Below are 22,516 nucleotides of genomic sequence, written 5' to 3' on the forward strand. Positions count from 1 at the left end.
GGTTGACACAGTCTTTAAAAAAAATAAATAAATAAAACATTGTAAATTGGCATTTATTAACAGTGAGGTTTACTTGTTCTTTGCGAGGAATCCTGGCCAATATGTTGACCATCTCTGGCTTAAGATGGGATCTTGTGGGGCTCACTATGTTCCCCATCGTGCTGAACACACCCTCAGATGAGCAGCTTGTTGCACGTAAAGATACTTTTTGGTTACATTTGCTAACAGGGGGAACATGTTTGGTTGTCTTTTGTTGTCCTACCTGACTTCAATTTCTTAATGTATTATTTAGCCTATTGCATTATATATTAATAGCTTAGTCCTTATGAACAATCCGTTTATAAAATAGCCTTATAAACGAATTTATAGGCTAGTGAAGAATAAACCGAATATGAAATATGATCCTTGCATAATGATCACAACTAAACAAGCTAGCACTCATTCTATATATAAACTTTAAATAAAAAAGAAAGAAATGTTAAGAAATTAAACATTGTGTAAAAAATCTAAAGACAGGCTAAATAAAAGTAATTTTATTTAACAGGCTAAAAAAATAATCAACATGTAAATGTATAAATATTTCGATAAGTATTGTTATGGAATATTTATAACTATATGATCTTGCTTTTTTTGGTTATATCGATACAAGCTTTGAGCTCTCTTACAAGCACAGTTGACAGGCGCAGGTGTCTTATGTCACTGTCAGTGGCGGATTACACACAGCATACCCTGGCAAGATGTTTTATTTGTTGCCGATTGGCGTGTTGTTCCTTTTTTAAAACACCTTTTGTTTTTAAAATCCCTCAAGGTAATGTTGTCTATCGAGTTATATAGTCTCCCTCGGAGATATTGTAGTTCAGTAACGTGGTTCGCAGCATATAACCGTGAAGCTTAAATAGGCTGAGCATATTTTTATTAATTTTAAGACACATTAATACAAACTAGCCACCGTTTGATTTTTTTTCGTTTACGTATATTTTTATCAATCGAAAAATGCAATGAATAGTTTAATTTGGTTTTCATTTTATTAGAATTAATATAATTAATAGGCTACACAACTCCTATTGGCTCGAATTGCGTCTTGACAGATAAGGCGTGACTTTCTGGCTCAAAGATATTTGTGCCTGTTAATTTCAGCGCTGTATTTTGACAGATTTCGCAAAGGCTTCAGCTGTTCTACCTGTCAGCTGGTACCAGCCTCAGTTTTGCGACTTGACCTGTGTGGCGTTTCGATGTCTGAATGATAGCGAGAGAGAGATGAGATCAGACCTCAGATTCGATGTGTAGCCGCACTTCACAGTTACTTTATAGCAATTTTTAATATTGGCTCACCTAAATTAACTTTTCATTTATTAAAAGCCGAAATATTTCCAGACAGATGAAGCAACTTTCGGTTTTTAAAGACAGCGGCCTCAGTGATAAAAGACGCGCGCACACAGGTTACATTCTTGTAGGCATATTCATCTTTTATTTTTTTACATGAAACGCATAAAGTGCAAAAAAGAAGAGCTGAACTTCGGAAAAAGTGCTCACTTCAGTTGCCGTGATGATTGCTTTGTTTCTCTGCAGTTGGCTTGTCAATGGCGCGGCATTGCTACATCATTCTTGTTTTAATAAAAATAAGATATTTATTATTAAACACTGTGAGATGATGGTCGCGTGATTTTTAAAATGAGAGTATGCCTTGCATATTTATTCTCACGTGATAAATGAAATATGACGCATTACTATGTTCAGATTTTAATTATAAAGCATGCTCTGGCCTTAAGTAAATTATTACGAATTCTATTTTCCATTTAATTAAAATAAATATTTAATAAAAAAAAAAAAAAAAACGAATACTTAGAAAAAACAAATGTGAGGACGGTGTCACGGTAAAAACGTGATGTCACCGGTGTTGCGTCTTAAAACCGGTATCACCTTCAACACCGTCTATCGTGGCAAGCCTAATTTGCTTTGAACTTGAGAGAGAAAAGCGAATTTTACCTGTCAGTGGCTGCACATTGCTCCTAAATAGCATAAAGCATTTCTTTTTGATTTCAGTCTTTTGTAACATTCTTTTTTTTTTTTTTTACTTTAACCCATTAAAAGAAAAAGTGTCATAATAAATACAATTATTATTAAAAATGCAATTAAGTTTTGTCTGTCGCATAGTTAACTATGTGATGTGGGTAAATGGTGTTTCAATGCTGCAAGTCCTATATTTCAAACCTGCGGGAAGCACTGTAATTGATCGTTTTTTTTTCCCAATAAGGTGGTGTAATAAATACATTACAATTTTTAATTAAAAGTTATTCACATTAAATAATAATAATAAAAAACATTGGTTTAAAGAATGTTAAAAACACAGGATTATGTTTTAAATAACTCCAAATCGAGGCATTCATTTTAGGCCTCTACAAACTACAAAACGTCAATGCAAATTAATGCAATACTATATGTAAAAATAAACTATTATATACTATAGTGGCCTATAAAAAATGGTCAATATTGCCTTATTTCTCGTCTCGCTCAGCACGTGTGCATTGAATCGCAAGTGACAGATACAGAGGAAATTAATAAAAATAATATAGGCTAGATTTAAAATAATATAGCCCACCTAGCAGTTTTCTTTAAAATTATAATAGGCCTGTATATAAAAATGGACTGAAAATTCTTGTAGGCCTTTTGTGATGTTCAGTTATAAAAATGCTTATCTGTACATTTGTAAAACTGTCCTGTTTAGGCTATACTGCTTCTGCTTTTGAAAAGGAAAAAAATAGTCTGGGCTATACTTTGAATTAATCAAAAACAGTTATAGGTTCAGTTTGAAATTTAACTTGATAAACAGTTAATAATGGCACCTGATGTTCAAAGAAACATCAATGGGGCGTCGATTAGGGATGTTCGGTTCTGGGTTTTTTGGATGAGACTCTTAACTCCTAATTTTGGAGTCGGTGGAATAAATAATGCATTCACTTAAAATAGTGCAAGGATTAAATATGCTGTCTCATATCGCACTTTACACAATGCTACTACGTCAATTCCAACATTGTGTTGTTCTCTGGTCAGATAAAACCAGCAGTAAATCATTTCCAGCCAAAATAAAATAGTTATCAACCTAAACTTTTTTACAGCATATTTTAATTGTCTAGTTTAACTAGTTTAGTTTAACCTAGAAAATTACAATGCAATCTTGGAGACATAAAGTTAAAACATAATTTTAATATCAAAATTTTTAATGGAAAGATGAGTGGCAGTTCATTAACAAATAATCCCAACTGAGCCCAAACAATGTTAAAAACTATATAGAATAGTCTAATTATTTAGTATAGTCTAAGTATCTAAATACTTTACAGAGAGAATAAAATAATCTGTGGTTGTTCATTTCTTTGTTTATTGATCGGTTGAAGTGTCAAAAAATAAAGTAGCTAGCTTCTTCATTTGATTTAATGACCAATTAAATATTAAACCACATACATGAAATATTTAACTTAAATAATTCATTCATAAACAAACCTAAAATAATAAATAAAAGCAGTGTGACAGAGCAGTATATGCTTTAAGGCACAGTCTCTCTTATAAATGTGGTTTTCTTTAAAGTGTACTTTTAAATAGCTCATTAGTTTACTCTTAAATATTACTGTTTGTTTGTGCAATTTGTTAATTATTGTAATTTAATAAAGGTGTGTTAATGAGACGGCGGAAGAAAAGGAGTGACTCAGACCTAGTTTTTGAACATTTTACCTTGACTATATTTTTATTTAAAAATCCTCTTTTGGAAGTTTTTGCGTTCCCTCGCAGATGTTTTGCGTTCTCGCAAAACTGTTTTTCCACAAACACTTCCTGTTCACTTCATACATGTCAACCCTCCTGTTTTACCAGGATTCTCCCAAGCCTTCCGTTTTTGCTGGGATTCTCCCATATTTCTCTTTCTTTCCATTAAAGCTGTGGGTCGATCATCGCTCTTCATATGCAACCTGTGAATTAGCGAATGCATGTATACGGATGTGCTAGGTATGATAAACTGATCCCAGATCAGCTTCTATACACACCATTTAAAGCGACACCTCTGTTATCAAACAAGTGATGAGCAGCAAATGAATCTCTCATTTTCTTTTATTTCATATCAGAGGTGTCAATTTAAGAATGCACAGATCTATAATGAAAGTATTCCATTACTTAAGTAACTGTTTGTGCTCATTTAAGAGAAAATGAGTTGTGTTTAAAATAAAACACACAGAACGAACATGTTTACATATTGTTAAGTATATTTGTCTGTTTAAACACAGATCTGAATCCTGCACTTTAGCTCCTCTTTAAATGGCATGTACAGAAGTTGATCTGGGATCAGTGTATCATTCCCTGATTCAGAGGTTGCATATGAAGGGCGATGATCAACCCACAGCTTTTAATGGAAAGAAAGTAAATGCAGACATTTTTATATTTGTTTCAGAATGCTTTCAAAAATAAAAATATATGAGAAATATGGGAAAATACTTAACAATAGTATGATAGAGGGATAGAATGGTAAAATACGGGAGGGTTGACAGGTATGAAGTGAACAGGAAGTGTGGATAACGCAAAACATCTTTGTGAGGGAACAAAAACTTAAAAATATATATATATATATATATTCCTATCACTGTTTTTTTTTCTACCATCCTTTTTTTTTCTCCCACTCAGTTTTTTTTTCTTCCACCCAATTTTTTTCTTCACCATCACGTCCCTTCCGAGTCTCCGTACTAATGCCTTAAAATGTAACTTAATAAATTTTTTTTAATGACATTTGATTGTAACATTTAACTTTTTCCTAACACTGATTTTGGTTGGTTAAGGTTTTGTGAAGCGTGATTCAGTAATGCTGATTTTACTATATTTATTTACCGGTTATTTAATAGTCTAACCGTGGATTGGCTTGCATGTATGGGCATAGTTTGACGTCTTTACCTAAAACTTTAAACCTTTATAGGCCTATTATAGGCCCATATAAGGATAATAAAATTTGATATAAAGCACTCGTTTGGCAATGAACCATGATCTGTCTGCGTTGATAAATGGTATAAAATCAATAATAGCAAAACTGCATATCATTATTACTTGAGTCAGTAACTTAGGCAGTAATGCAAAGTAATAATTAATGTGAATAAATAGCCTAAATGAAAGGAACAAGAGGGACCAAAATTAGTCATGGGATTAAAATGCCTCCTCAGTTATGATATCCTGGCGCCGGGCCTGCTACCTTCGCAAGTATATTATAAACATACGGGAAGTAGGGCTATGCAATTAATCGAAAATTCGATTTTGATTTTGACTTCAAACGAATATGAAAATCATTAATCGAGATAAAACGATTGTTGCATCATATATCGTCCTCTTTTCAGTTGTACACATTTGTTGCTCTGCAAAGCTCAGTTTCACGTGAATATTACTAAAAGCATGCATTGTAATTTTGCAGCACGGCATGTGCATCATTCATTGATGTACATTCGAATCATTCATGTTTTAAAAGCATGAATGAGACCGCATGGTGTGTGTATGCGGCACACACATATTCGCACACTGTGTGCTCAGAGCAAAGCACACACATCTAAAGTTATCTTAATGTGAGCATTTTAATGGTCAAATAGGTATCAAAACGCGATGTTCAGTGATTATTCATATTAACTCTCATTTAAGTAATAAACAAACTAGTTGAGAATCAAAAGACATGTGAAAGAGAAACCATAAATCAGAACCGTACTGCTCTTAAAGTGAAAGTGCGTGATATTCCTGCAGCCGACTGTTTTTACCATTAATCAAACAACAAAAGAAGACAATCCCTCACTGTTCTTGTCTGAAGGACTTTAGTAGCTATAATCAAAGTTTTTTTTTTTTTTACAGTGAAGATGCTTAAAGCACAGTTTGTTTCATATTTTTATTCTATTGTACATATTTCCCTTTCCTTTGCAGGGAGGAAAATAAATGAATACAGTTGAAATCTAAATTATTAGCCCTACTTTCCCCCCCAATTTCTGATTAATGGAAAGAAGATTTTTTTTAACCCATTTCTAAACATAATAGTTTTAATAACTAATTTTTTATAACTGATTTCATTCATCTTTGTTATGATGACAGCACATATTTTACTAGATATTTTTCAAAATACAAGCATTCAGATTAAAGTACGATTCAAAGGCTTAATTAGGATAATTGGGCAAGTCATTGTATACCAGTAATTTCTTCTGCTGACCATCAAAAACTATTTTGCTTAAGGGAGCTATTAATATTGACCATAAAATAGATTTCAAAATATTTAAACCTGCTTTTATTTTAGCTGAAATAAAACAAATAAGACTTTCTCCAAAGGAAAAAATATTATAGGAAATACTGTGAAAAATTCCTGAATCTGTTAAACATCATTTGGGAAATATTTATAAAAAATAATAATAATAATTTCACAGGAGCCCTAATAATTTTGACTTGAACTGATAATCATTTTGAATAATTGTGATTAAAATAATGACCAAAAAAATCGTGATTATGATTTTTCCCATAATAGAGCAGCCCTAGCGGGAAGCACTGTAATTGATAAAAAAATAAGGTGTGTATTAAGGACATTTCAGTATTTATTAAGTGTTATTCACAATAAATAATAATCATATTAATAGAAACACTGATTTAAAAAGTATTTTGTGACACTTACATCTATCATTACAAACACAGGTTTGTTTTAAAATAATAACTCTGTACCAAAGCGTTTATTTTAGGCCTGTATAAACTATAAAACATCTCTGCAAATCAATGCAATGCAATATAAAAAACAAAATTCAATATTTTGTCAATATTGCCTTGTCTCTCAGCGCACAGGCACACGCACTGAACTTCAAGTAACAGACAGAAAAAATAATTTAAAATAATGTAGCACACCTTGCAGCTTTCTTTAAAATTATGATAGGCCTGTATATAAAAATAGCGCCAGACCGTTTCTCAGTATTTGGCTGGTAATGTTTTTAAATAAATAATTAGGCCTACTTAAATATTAATTTGCTATTAATGTACAGTAATTGAGACAAAATAACATAATAGTAAAATATAAATATAATAAAAGTAAAATAAGAGTAATAATAAGAAAAAAATAAGATTTTTAATAGGTAAAAATAAGAGTAAAATATAATCAACAAAATGTAAATTAAAACTGTGAATTAATAGGTAAATAAAAAGCTTATTTATTGACCATCTTAGTCCTATCACTTTAAAATAACAAACACTGTTTATCTCTCTACGACGCAATAGTTTTTATTCATAACAATTTACTTTTGTATGTTATTATTAGCAGTATTAATTATTATATCCATATTTATATTTGTTTTATTAAAAAAAAAGCTTAGATTTGCCCACCTGCAGGTTTTAGACCATATGCGGGCAACATGTTTTTTAGGATATAACTCAGGTTTATGACAACACTTAGTTATTATTGTTCATTTATTCATTTGCTGAAAATTAGAACTGCATTTAGAAATAGTTTTGAAACAAATACTTGCGCTTAACAAACGCAACTAATTATTATTATTAGGCTAACTGATGTCTGTGCGTAAAGATTTTCCTATCCACCAAGAGCGAAAGTGAAAGTAGATCAGCGCGGTAGATGCTCTGTTTAACAGTTTTCTGTTAAAAATAACTGTTAACTGTTTGCTTGTGAAATGCTCAGTTTTTCCACTTAAACTTACTTTACGTCATGTAAATAGCAAATGCGCTTATGGCACGATGCAAGGCTATTAAAGGGAATGGGAGATGAGACTCTGATTGGTTTATTCTCAAAATACACCTATAACTCATTAAGAAAATAAACTCAACCCTTTAGATCATGCTTAAAATTTGCCTAAAATAAAAAAGGCCTAAAATGCACATTATTTTTAAAGTAATTTTAGTTACTTAGTTTCTTCCTGCATTGTTATTGACAGAAATTCTTACCATCACCACCATCACTGTCTGGCTTCCTGGATTTCTGTCAAGATTCACCTGTTATTTCCTGAAGGGAGAAAGTGAGAGAGACATTATTATTCACTTATTTAAATTATTTTATTATTTTAATTATTATTAGTTTATTTTCTTAATAAATTAAAACGTGCACTCATTGACTTCCATGTTATTATTTTTCCTACTATTGGACTTTTCTACTTTACAAGTTTATTTTTTCTGTTAAACGAAAAACAAGGTATTTTGATGGAAGAAGAAAACCTGCAATCATTGACTTCCAAAATAAAAACACCAAAAATATGGAAGTCAATGAGTACAGGTTTTCATCTTCCATCTTCTTTTGTGTTTAACAGAAAAAATAAACCCATAAAGGGTGTGCAAATGATGACACATTTGTCATTTTTGGGTATGAGCCAGTCACAGAGTTGTTTTCTACAGAGGTTTGTTAATTCTTGACAAAAGAATTAACAAACCTCTGTAAAAAACAACTCTGTGTTGGTCAAAGCGACTGGCTCATGGAGGTACTGAAACAGAAAAGCAAAGATAAAGAAAATTCAACATTCGTTTACTTACTTTTAAAGTCTCGCATAACAAACCATGCCCTCATAAACCATGAAGAAACACATGTTATAATAGTCTACTGCTAGCACCATGTAAACCTACACATACTGTGTCCTCATAAACCATGAAGAAACACAGATTGAAGGAAGTGAAGGATGAGCAAATGATGACAAAATTGTCATTTTTGGGTGAACTATCCTTTTAAGGAGTGTCAAAATAGCATTACAAAAGAATTAACAAACCTCTGTAGAAGACAGCTCTGTTTGTGTTTGTCAAAGTGACTGACTTATAGAGGTGCTGAAAGAGAGAAGTAAAGAAAGATGAAGAAAACATGAAATTCACTTACTGAAAGCTTTAAGTCTTGCAAAACCAATCATGTCCTCATAAACCATGAAGAAACACACACGTTATAAAATAACAGTCTACTGGTAACATTGTAAACCTACACATACTGTGTCCTCATAAACCATGAAGAAACACACAGATTTAATAAAACAATAGTCTACTGCTAAGTCACATCCAATAGACATACTTGGTCCTCATAAACCATGAATAAACACACAGGACTGCTACACTGCATTTAGCAGAAATAGGAAACTGTTACTTTAGCACTTAAAAGGATGGTTCATCCAAAAATGAAAATGTACTTGCTATTAATATACCCCAAAGCATTCCAACCCTTTAAGGGTTTATTTCTTCTGATAAACAACAAAAACAAGATATTTTGATGGAAGAAGAAAACCTGCAATCATTGACTTTCATAATAGAAAACACAAAAAATATGAAAGTCAATGGTTACAGGTTTCCATCTTCTTTTGTGTTTAACAGAAAAATAAACCCATAAAGATTTAAAACAAGGGTGAGCAAATGATGACACAATTGTCGTTTTTGGGTGTACTCCTTTACTCTGCCCTCATAAACCATGAAGAAACATGTTATAATAGTCTACTGCTAGCACTATGTAAACCATTGTAAACCTACACATACTGTGTCCTCATATACCATGAAGAAACACACAGATTTAATAAAACAACAACCTACTGCTAAGTCACATCCAATAGACATACTTGGTCCTCATAAACCATGACTAAACACACAGGACTGCTAACCTGCATTTAGTAAAAATAGGAAACTGTCATTTTAGCACTTAAAGTGATGGTTCACTCAAAAATGAACATTTACTTACTATGAATTTACCCTCAAGTGTTCCAAACCTTTAAGGGTTTATTAATTCTGATAACAAAAACAAGATATTTTGATGGAAGAAAAAAGAACTGCAATCATTGACTTCCACAATAGAAAAAAACAATAATATGAAAGTCAATGGTTACAGGTTTCCATTTTTTAAGTGCTTTATTTTGTCTTTAACAGAAGAATTAAACCTATAAAGGTTTGGAACAAGTAAAGGGTGAGCAAATTATGACAAAATTGTACTGTTTGGGTGAACTATGCCTTTAAGGAGTGTCAAAATAGCATTACAAAAGAATTAACAAACCTCTGTAGAAGACAACTCTGTTTGTGTTTGACAAAGCGACTGGCTTATGGAGGTGCTGAAGGAGAGAAGTAAAGAAAGATGAAGAAAACATGACATTCGCTTACTGAAAGCTTTAAGTCTTGCAAAACCAATCATGTCCTCATAAACCATGAAGAAACACACACGTTATAAAACAACAGTCTACTGCTAACATTGTAAACCTACACATACTGTGTCCTCATAAACCATAAAGAAACACACAGATTTAATAAAACAATAGTCTACTGCTAAGTCTCATCCAATAGACATACTTGGTCCTCGTAAACCATGAATAAACACACAGGACTGCTACACTGCATTTAGCTAAAATAGGAAACTGTAATTTTAGCATTTAAAGGGATGATTCACACAAAAATGAACATTTACTCACTATTAATTTACCCTCAAGTGTTCCAAACCTTTATGGGTTTATTTCTTCTGTTAAACACAAAAGATACTTTGAAAACCGATGAAAACCTGTAACCATTGACTTTCATATTATTTGTTTTTTCTATTATGGAAGTCAATGGTTACAGGTTTACATCTTTTTTTTAAAGTATTTTCTTTTGTCTTTAACAGAAGAATTAAACCCATAAGGTTTAAAACAAGTAAAGGATGAGCAAATTATGACACAATTTTTGGGTGTACTATCCCTTTAACGAGTGTCAAAAAAGCTTGACAAAAGAATTAACAAACCTCTGTAGAAGACACCTCTGTTTGTGTTTGTCAAAGTGACGAGCTCATTGGGATACTGAAAGAAAAAAGCACAGAAAGTTTAAGAAGACATGTCATTGGCTTACTAAAAGCTTTAAGTCTCGCAAAACTAATCATGTCCTCATAAACCATGACAAAACACACAAGACTGCTACACTGCATTTAGTAGAAATAAGAAACTGTCCTTTTAGCACTTAAAGGGGTTGTTCACCCAAAATTTAACATTTACTTACTATGAATTTACCCTTGAGTGTTCCAAACTTTTATGTGTTTATTTCTTCTGATAAACAACAAAAACAAGATATTTTGATGGAAGAAGAAAATCTGCAATCATTGACTTCCACAATAGAAAACACAAATAATATGAAAGTCAATGGTTACAGGTTTCCATCTTTTTTTAAGTATTTCATTTTGTCTTTAACAAAATAATTAAACCTATAAACGTTTGGAACAAGTAAAGGGTGAGCAAATTATGACACAATTGTCATTTTTGGGTGCACTATCCCTTTAAGGAGTGTCAAAATAGCTTGACAAAAGAATTAACAAACCTCTTTAGAAGACAACTCTGTGTTTGTCGAAGCATTTAGCTCATTGGGGTACTAAAAGAGAGAAGCAAAGATAAAGAAAATTTTACATTGGTTTACTAACTGTTTTATTTTTTTGCATTACAAACTATGCCCTCATAAACCATGAAGAAACACACAGATTTAATAAAACAATAGTCTACTGCTAAGTCACATCCAATAGACATACTTGGTCCTCATAAACCATGAATAAACACACAGGACTGCTACACTGCATTTAGCAGAAATAGGAAACTGTTACTTTAGCACTTAAAAGGATGGTTCATCCAAAAATGAAAATGTACTTGCTATTAATATACCCCAAAGCATTCCAACTTTTTATGGGTTTATTTCTTCTGATAAACAACAAAACAAGGTATTTTGATGGAAGAAGAAAACCTGCAATCATTGACTTCCATAAAAGAAACAAAAAAATATGGAAGTCAATGGTTACAGGTTTCCACCTTTTTTCAAAGTATCTTCTTTTGTGTTTAACAGAAAAATAAACCCAAAAAGATTTAAAACAACTAAAGGGTGAGCAAATGATGACACAATTGTACTTTTGGGTGAACTATCCCTTTACTATGCCCTCATAAACCATGAAGAAACATGTTATAATAGTCTACTGCTAGCACTATGTAAACCATTGTAAACCTACACATACTGTGTCCTCATATACCATGAAGAAACACACAGATTTAATAAAACAACAACCTACTGCTAAGTCACATCCAATAGACATACTTAGTTCTCATAAACCATGACTAAACACACAGGACTGCTAACCTGCATTTAGTAAAAATAGGAAACTGTCATTTTTGCACTTAAAGTGATGGTTCACCCAAAAATTAACATTTACTTACTATTAATTTACCCTCAAGTGTTCCAAACTTTTATGGGTTTATTTCTTCTGTTAAACACGAAAGATACTTTGAAAACTGATGAAAACCTGTAACCATTGACTTTCATATTATTGGTATTTTCTATTATGGAAATCTATGGTTACAGGTTTCCATCTTTTTTTTAAAAAGTATTTTCTTTTGTCTTTAACAGAAGAATTAAACCCATAAGGTTTAAAACAAGTAAAGGATGAGCAAATGATGAAACAATTGTCATTTTTGGGTAAACTATCCCTTTAACGACTGTCAAAATAGCTTGACAAAAAATTAACAAACCTCTTTAAGAAGACAGCTCTGTTTGTGTTTGTCAAAGTGACGAGCTCATTGAGATACTGAAAGAAAGAAGCACAGAAAGATTAAGAAGACATGTCATTGGCTTAATGAAAGCTTTATGTCTCGCAAACCAATCATGTCCTTATAAACCATGAAGAAACACACAGATTTAATAAAACAATAGTCTACTGCTAAGTCACATCTAATAGACATACTTGGTCCTCATAAACCATGACTAAACTCAAAGGACTGCTAAACTGCATTTAGCAAAAATAGGAAACTGTCATTTTAGCACTTAAAGGGATGGTTCACCTAAAAATTAACATTTACTCACTATTAATTTACCCTCGAGTGTTCCAAACCTTTAAGGGTTTATTTCTTTTGTTAAAAACAAAACATACTTTGAAAAACGATGGAAACCTGTAACCATTGACTTTTATATTACTTGTTTTTTACTACTATGGAAGTCAATGGTTACAGGTTTCTATCTTATTTCAAAGTATCTTATTTGTTTTGTTAAACAGAAAAAAGAAAACCATAAAGGTTTGGAACACTTGAGGGTAAACTAATAGTGAGTAAATGTTCATTTTTGGGTAAAACTATCCTTTCAAGAAGTATCAAAATAGCTTGACAAAAGAATTAACCAACCTCTGTAGAAGACAACTCTGTGTTTGTCAAAGCGACTGGCTTATGGAGGTGCTGAAAGAGAAAAGTAAAGAAAGATGAAGAAAACATGAGATTCGCTTACTGAAAGCTTTAAGTCTCGTTTAACCAATCATGTCCTCATAAACCATGAAGAAACACACACGTTATAAAACAATAGTCTACTGCTAACATTGCATTCTACATACAGTGTCCTCATAAACCATGAGTAAACACACAGATTTATTAAAACAATATCCTACTGCTGAGTCACATCCAATAGACATACTTGGTCCTCATAAACCATGACAAAACACACAGGACTGCTACGCTGCATTTAGCAGAAATATGAAACTGTTATTTTAGCACTTAAAGGGATGATTCACCCAAAAACGAACATTTACTCACAAACAATTTACCCTCAAGGGTTCCAAACCTTTACGTGTTTATTTCTTCTGATAAAAAACAAAAACAAGACATTTGGTGGAAGAAAATCTGCAATCATTGACTTTCATGATAGAAAACAAAAAAAGATGGAAACCTGTAATCATTCACTCCCATATTATTTGTAAGTATTTTCTTTTGTCTTTAACAGAATAAATAACCCCAAAAAGGTTTTAGACAATTAAAGGGTGAGCAAATGATGACACAATTGTACTTTTTGGGAGAACTATCCTTTTAAAAAGTGTCAAAATAGTTTGACAAAATAATTAACAAACCTCTGTAGAAGACAACTCTGTGTTTGTCAAAGTGACGAGCTCATAGAGGTACTGAAAGAGAGAAACAAAGATAAAGAAAATGTAATCAATGTAACCAATCATGTCCTCATAAACTATGAGTAAACACACATATTTAATATAATAATAGCTTGCTGCTAACTCACATAAAATAGACATACTTGGTCCTCATAAACCATGACTAAACACACAGGACTGCTACGTTGAATGTAGTAGAAATATGAAACTGTCATTTTAGCACTTAAAGGGATGATTCACACAAAAATTTATATTTACTCACTATTAATTTACCCTCAAGTGTTCCAAACCTTTAAGGGTTTATTACTTCTGTTAAACAACAAAAACAAGATATTTTGATGGAAGAAGAAAACCTGCAATCATTGACTTCCACAACAGAAAACACAAATAATATGGAAGTCTATAGTTACAGGTTTCCATATTTTTTCTAAGTATCTTCTTTTGTCTTTAACAGAAGAAATATCCCAATAATGGTTTGAGACAAGTAAAGGGGGATCAAATAATGAGACAATTGCACTTTTTGGATGAACTATCCCTTTAAGGAGTGTCAAATTAGCATGACAAAATAATTAACAAACCTCTGTAGAAGACAACTCTGTTTGTGTTGGTTAAAGCCACAGGCTCATGGAGGCGCTAAAAGAGAGAAGCAAAGAAAGATGAAGAAAACATTAAAAACTTTAAGTCTCGCATAACAAACCATGTCCTCATAAACCATGAATAAACAGATTTAACAAAACAATAACCTACTGCTAAGTCACATTTAGTAGACATACTTGGTCCTCATAAACCATGAGCAAACACACAGATATTAAAACAATAGCCTATTGATAGGTCAGCAAACGACATTGTTTCTCTTGATATCTCAATATTGTAAGCTATAAAAAAAGCTTTAAATATTAGTAATATTTGTTATTTCTCAAATTTGGTAAAAAACAATATTATTATAATATGTAGGCCTAGTGATGGTTAAAATGCTCAATTTTGCATTGATCTGGCATGTTAAACTTTAAATTGGTCTTTAATGCACAGGACAGAGATGACATCAGAATACAAATTCAAAAATTCTGAAGATGAGTGTTAGATGTATGCTTGCACTCTCTTATGGTCCACATGCAAATAGATCATTTTCACTGGTATAACCAGGCATTTGTCATCATCAGATTTCAACTTGCATTATTTTCATCATTTAACAACAGTAGTTTATACTGCCACTGTGTAAACGTTTAATCTTACACATAATACTCACCGTGTGAATAGAGGCTAATCTAAAGAAAAAAACTTTGAATTGTTATATTGCGATTCTCAATATGATAATGTATCGCTACACCCATATTAAATGTATTATTATATAAAAATAACTGCACAGATACAGGAACAATAAGAAAATATCTCTTCAGATCAACATTTAAAAGACAATTATATAGACAAACCTCTTTGAAGCTCACTCTGTTCAGAATTCAAAGATAATGGCTCATGAAGAGACTGAAAAACATAATCAAAACACAGAAAATAAAGCTAAAACAACTCAATTGTGTGCTAAACAGACATTATTAAACATTATATTTAATACTACATACGGTTCAAAATATGCCAATTTTTAAAATAAAATCCAATATACCCTACCTTTGCTTTTTCATGTTTGTTACAGGAGAGAAGGTCAACTCCTCCACATGACACACTCTAAAATTACAATTGTATGTTGTGATATCGTGCAGAACAATGTTTTAAAATTAAACACAAGGTACTTTTTTTTTATACAAGATTAAAACTGTAACTCTGCCAAATAAAAACAGTTCTGTCAACACATGAACACTGACTCCACAGAGTATGCATCACAAACTTTTCTGGACAAACAGTGAAAACTGATACAGAAGAAACTAAATCATTGAAAAAATTCATTATGTTGGTTTAATAGTGCACAAAAAGTACACTGTACAGGAAACTGGCCCAAAACAATTATCTAATACTTTACTATTTGATAGTGTCAGGCCCGGATTAAGAACTCAAGAGGTCTGTATTAAAAAAAATAAGAATAGAATACATTTTTTTCAAAACAAATCTATAATATATTGCCCACATTTTTTAAATAAATTATATATATATATATATATATATATATATATATATATATATATATATATATATATATATATAGTCTACAAAGATTTAACTTATTTTTTAAGAAAATGAAAATTTCCTTATGAAAATGAAAATTGATGGTATAAGTACACTTGTTCAAGTTAACTGAAGCAGTACTAAAATATATATTTTAAAAGGTATTTATCACTATTCTCCACTGTGTTTTGCGAGAGCGCTTACTGAACAGCACGTTCGTTGACATAAGACTGCCCAGGCACGAATGCAATGTGAGTGCAGGCCGTAGGGGGAGACGGAAGGGGGGAAAAGCATGCTTCAGCCTGGTTCATGGCAACTGTACAGTGCGAGTACGCCCTCAGACACACGATGAATCCAGTCTGCACTGCCATTAGCATCCTCCACCTGGTTAATGCTAGCTTGCACATAACATTACCATAACGTCTTCTATACTCTCATTCTCCTCATCATGGGTCTGTTTGAAGGAGTGAATACATGAAACATGCCTCAATAAAGATGCACCCTCTCCTCTTTTTCTCTTGTGATTGCCAAATCCACTTGTTCACTCATTTTGATCTACGGCAAATACTACACTACAGTCCGCTCAATTCAGTGCAGGTTATTTCAAAACTTACAAGCACTTCACCAATTAAAGCATGCTGTTTAGTTAAAAAAAGTAAAGAAGGAAAGGAAAAAATCTGCATGCTTTTTATACATGGTGACATTTTCTGACAATTTAAATACAATGATAATAATAATATATGATAGGGGTGTAACGATTTATCGTTGTACGATTTATTGCGATGCAAAAATGTCTCGATATGCATGGTGGCGTTATGACGATATGATTACGATATGACGTCCGTTTTCTCTTATTAGTTGAGCTGTTTGCACGTGAGCTACGTTCCACCTGCTGTCGCACGTGAGTTCAGATTGCAGCAGCAGTAATGTTAGCAAACCAAGATGAGTGGAGTTGAAATAGAGGATGGCCCATCCTCTCAAAATCAGACGTCTGGCAACATTTCGGTTGTACAGTAATTGCTTTAGACTCGTCCGCTTTTTGACACGCATACTGGGTCACACATCCTAAGTTTTAAAGTCTTCACAGTGATTTACATACTTTGCACAGCGACAGGGATACCTCCTAATGGTGTTGAAAGAGTCACATACTGTATTTATAAGGTACAGCTCACCCTAAAATATCATTCTGTCTTCATATGATGTATTGGCGGCCGCAAAATCACACATGACATGAGCTGACCGTGAGCTGTTACTACAAAGGGCGGACTATGATAGACGCGTGCGTATGGCAAGCCGTTTTAACATTTAAACCTTTGATCTGACTATCCATAAATATATTTAGAGATATCTTTAATTATATTTTGACTAGTCATAATTATAATTCGACTAGTCAAAATATAATTAGAGATATCTCTAAATGAATTTAATTAAATATGAATTACATATATTTATGGATAGTCAGAACAAAGGTTTAAATGCTAAAACGGCTTGCCATACGCGCGCGTCTGCTTCAGTGAACAGAACCTGCAGGTTGTGACTAATAAAGTAGTAAACAACATTCAGTTTGTGGAACAGAGTGATCTTTCAGGAGCAGCGTGGGAAGTTTGAACAGCACTTAGCAGTGTAAATGAAACCGAAAACGTACACATTATTTAAACAATCATATCGATTTTAGAGTTATGATTACGATGAGCTAACCCTTTAAAGCTAAATTTGAGTACAGAGGTACACAAAAATGCACGTCAACATGATACACTTGATAGCGCCGACATCAGCGACGCCGAAGAAATAGTAAACCTGCCTAAACTGCTAAAAAGAGTCACGACTGTCCTGTGTAATGATAAGACGGCCACCCTGTCACTCATGCCCAACATGAAGACAGCCATCCATAAAAACCTCTCAGACAGATACACATAAGTTCAGGATTATCTTATAGAACTGCTGATTACCTGGAAATGTAGATTTTTTTTTGCACACACAAAAAACGCAAGTGACCAAGCAAAGCCTTAAGCTCTCACTGTTAAATTCAATTGAATAGAAAGCTTATTTTTTTGCACCTTTACTTAAATTGTTCCTTAATTTTGTCTCTGTCATTACAATAATATTTTTTAAGAAGTTTTTTAATTGTTTTATTTTCCAGAGACAGGCCTGTTTAATTTATTTTCTAAAAGAAGGTTCAGTTTAACAAGTTGAAACAAAAGAAATACATAAAAAATAGTTTACTTGGTAAAATTTGCATTTCAGTTAAATTTTCAATTTTTATTCCAAATATCGTGATACATATCGAATCGTGAACACTATATCGTGATACACTTCGTATCGTGAGCTGAGTGTATCGTTACACCCCTAATATATGATATTGACTATTTGCTAAGAGGAAATGCCTAGTTTCTAAAAAAAATGTTTTTAAAGAGAGGGAGGCAACCTTTATTAAGACATGTGCAACCTATTAAATGCTCTTCAACAGAGCCATGAGGTAGGAGAATATGGGTGAAGTAGCGCTAGTTGTGGTAAATGATAATCGACAGGCTAACCAGGGTTTGGGAAAGGGCGACTAATAGTGGTGTAACGGATCCAAAATCTGCAGTTCGGATCACTCTACGTTTTTTGAGTTATGGATCGGACCATTTTTTGGATCAGCAAAAAAGGGAGGAGACAATTTGCTTTCCATTTATACAAAAATGTTACTGCATAAAACATTGCTTTTAACAAACAGAAAATAGAACCTGTAATTTTAATAAAAAATAAAAATCAGGAAATAACCAGCTAAAAAAAAGTATTCAATATGAAATATGATCTTTGCTACTGTTGCTGATAATGCAAAATATATAGAAATCTTGCACAACATATATTTATCTTCAATTAATGATTCAACAATTCACACATAAAACTTCATGTTTCATTATACTGTAGGTGTATTATATTTGAAAACCTATTCAATTACATAGTTTTGATGTTTGTTTGTCGCCATCTGTTGGTTACACAATGTAGTTGCTTTCACCAGCATCTTGTTTCATTAAACAGTGATTTTATTCTTACCATAATGAATGCATTAATGCAGGCTAAACAAACAGTGACAAAAAAACACCTTAATAGCCAAAAGCATTTATGTAGGTCCCACAACGTCATCATTATATTTTACAGGGAAGCCAAAATGCTTTCATTCATGCAATTTGAATGACACGGGAGGCGATCTCTCTGCGATTGTTATAAATGTTGGATTAACCTACAAGTTCAAAAAAAGTTATTAATCTACGGGTCACGCGCATTCCGAACCGTGGGTTGTGATCCGTATCGATCACGGATCAACAGTGATCCGTTACACCCCTAGTGACTAACGTCACAAATAAATAAATACAAATGAATTCTATTAAGATGTTGCTAACATTTGAAAATAACTTTATTATATATTTAAAATACCTATTTAGAGAAATAAGATAAACATCATCAAAACACACGAGGCACTTGTGACTTTATTTAACATTTGCATTATTTTAAATTTTTTTTAAATGTTTCCTAAAAATAAATGTATTTCCCATCTGATATCCAATGGGGAGAAAAAAAATAAGAATAAGTTCAGCAGACGGTATATTAGAACTCGAGTTGATGATCAATCGCGTCAAAACATGTTGCTGTGCATTACAAGCTACACCACTGGCGCTATTTAGTTATGTTGTCTCTGTCGGTCAGACATCACTTGTCTGACAAAATTTGTGTAAATGGCTTATTCCATCAATGTGTGTTATTAACCATTGGTTAATCAGGCCCTGGATAGTGTACAATCTTTAATAGTTTTAACTTTTCACTAATATGGAAATCATTAATATTAGCATTTTTTAGACTCTTAAATTAAACATTAACATTTTAAAGTGTGGTTTTCAATTAGGACATTTCTTTTTATTATTATTATTATTTAAATGTTATTTGTTGACATTTATAATGTCTTGTCATCAAATCATCGTTCATGACTTAATTTTTTTGTGTTAAATTAAACTCCTTTTTGCATCTTAACATTTTATACACTATGCTTATAATGAAACAATAACTGGGGACTACCTGCAGTAAGAAAAAACATGTACAAAACTTTGGTACCTTTGATGTCACTGATGTACCTCCACGTAAGCATGTCTTTATCCTTCCCCAACCTCACATGATGAGCAGCATCTTTCAAAGGATTTAATCCTCTGCTTTGACTCTTACCACCATTCATTCACTGTTAAAATATTATATAAGGTTAAACTTCACAGTTTATAATATCAATACAATACCACATATGCAAAGCAGTATTAATATATGTGACGTAGTGTAAAATTCTCTAAAGAAGACCAAAACAGAAAATAGTAATATAGTTATCAAATTTCATAATACAGTTATCACATTTCAAACCATTTAACAAAATATAAGTTAGTAGTGCACTATTTTGACAATTTGATCAAATAAAGTTATTTAACTTGGGTAAGTTAACCTCTTTTCATAATAAAAGTTCATTTATTCAAATGTACAGTTTAACTGAACACAAGTTTATCACAAAAAAACATTAGAAAAAATAAAACCACACATTTACATTACTAAATTCAAACATTTTGTTCAATCATGCTTAATAATTCAAGTTTAGTAAATTGTTTCTACGTCATATTTATGTTTAATATACCTTGTTACCATGTTATTTATACCATATTCGAATGGTCATTGCTTCTCACATAAAAGTATGTGTAGAAAAAAAATCACAGTTACATAGTGCATCTATCATAACGTTACATCTCATGGAATCAGACGGCGAATTGTTTACCGCGGAGGAGTGAGCTCTACCCGGTTCTGGGTTAAATCGACACCGGCGCTTCCGAGCCAGATACAGGCCGAGTGCGTGCTATTATTAGCAAATACACATTTTGAAGAACTACTTCTGATGCTGCCATTACAAACACCTATTTCTAACGTTTATTTGTTCTCATCTTCTGTTCCCAGTCACTAATTATTATTGTCTAAAACAGTACGCGCCGGATATAAATATATAAATAAACTTGCTATTTTGAATAACAAGTGGAATAATACAGTACATATAATAATAAATAATTGATAGATTAGATTAGTAAATAGATTACATTGCGACTGCTGCAATTTGCGCTTTAATGTTTAGCTGGTCAACTGTATGGTATGGAAATGTTACATACCTACTATATGAACCCGTCTCATACAGCTGCCATTGCAAGGCTCAGACACTTTGTAGAGAGGAATTTAACACAACTGCCTCTAGGAGTCGCCAATGGAAATAAAACAGACACGCACAAAAAATGTGCGTACGCCTGCCAGAAAGCTGCCGTGAAGCTGCGCACATTCCCACGTTCAGTTCATCGTTAGTAAATCCAAACGTGAGCGATTCTGAGCGTGAAACCTGGCGTACGCAAAGTTTTTGTGCGTACGCAGCGTTGATACATGAGGCCCCAGATCTACAAACACATTACCGTTTTTTAGTCAAAGTAAGGACCAGTTCTACACACACATTACCGGTTTTTAGGCAACGTGGGGATCAGATCAGCACCCTTACTAATATTAAATTTTAAACCTCAATCAAGTAATTTGACAGTAAACTGCTTTAGAATTTTCATTTGAAGAGCAGGTCAGTTTATAAAAAATGTAATTTGAATACAGAAGGAACCTCAAGATCCAAACAGGAAATGGTCCAGAATAGATTTAATAAATTTTATATTTATTATAAATAATTTCCACAAAACCTTTAAACACAAAAAAAAAGCAGTAAACACAAAATCCATGAAACTCTCTTGCTTGTCTAAAAGCAGTTCTCATTGGGTATAACAAGCTTCCACATAACTCTTCCATGTCTGCGTGCACATTTAGTTAAGTGCAATAGCAAATAATATTAAACGGTTAGTTCACCTCAAAATGAAGATTCTTTTATTAATTCCTCTCCTTCAAATTGTTTCAATCCCTTGCTGTCTATGGAGGATGAGGAGTTCTTGCACTTCATCTAAGTTATCTTCCTTTGAGTCTGAAGAAGAATGAAGGTCTCAGGGGATTAGAGTGAGATGAGGGCAAGTAATTAATAATATAATGTACATTTTTGGGTAAACTCTTAAAACCCACCAGTATGTTCTATTTCTGTTTCTGTCGTATTTTAACTATTTGAAAAAAAAAACATTAAAAATATTTTAAAATATATTAATAAAGAACTGAACCCCACAAATGCAAAGAGACCTTCATCATATAACCAAGCCACCAAAACTCCAAATAGACATCATTTGTTAAGCATTAACTCTACATTAATAGTAAGCAGTTTATAAACACAGCTAGATGCTCTATTGTTGACTTATAAGCATGTGTAATGTGCTAAATTTTTGTGTTTTCATACTTTGTTTATAATCCATTTTTCATAACTAAATGAAGTATTGCATTATTTACAAACTGTCTAAGAATAATTGGTGTTTTTTAAGATCATTAAGAATGAGTAAATAAATGATTAAAAAACTATATAAATGAACATTTATACATTTACTATTCAGGCATATAATCAGGGCTAAAAAAAAA

General features: G+C 32.4%; 1 protein-coding gene across 29 annotated transcripts in view; it reads right to left on the reverse strand.

The window, feature by feature from the left end:
• The window catches only part of LOC141375838 (uncharacterized), a 488,480-nt gene that overhangs the window by 264,427 nt on the left and 201,537 nt on the right, over nt 1-22,516 (reverse strand). For 23 of the 29 annotated variants that reach the window (XR_015944745.1, XR_015944744.1, XR_015944742.1 and 20 more), the window contains one exon: nt 13,110-13,160. Coding sequence is in view for 5 of the 29 variants with exons in the window: in XM_087265054.1 (XP_087121180.1) it covers nt 13,110-13,160 (51 nt within the window). In the remaining 24 variants the exon portion in view is untranslated. Of the gene's footprint in view, nt 1-7,893; nt 7,991-8,741; nt 8,797-9,993; nt 10,050-10,708; nt 10,764-11,274; nt 11,326-12,464; nt 12,521-13,109; nt 13,161-22,516 lie in introns of those variants that run through there. The other 6 variants (XR_015944754.1, XR_015944753.1, XR_015944751.1 and 3 more) reach the window with 4 other exon arrangements.

The sequence above is a fragment of the Danio rerio genome, chromosome 8 (genome assembly GCF_052040795.2).
Source record: "Danio rerio strain M-AB ecotype USA chromosome 8, GRCz13ab, whole genome shotgun sequence".
Taxonomy (NCBI): domain Eukaryota; kingdom Metazoa; phylum Chordata; class Actinopteri; order Cypriniformes; family Danionidae; genus Danio; species Danio rerio.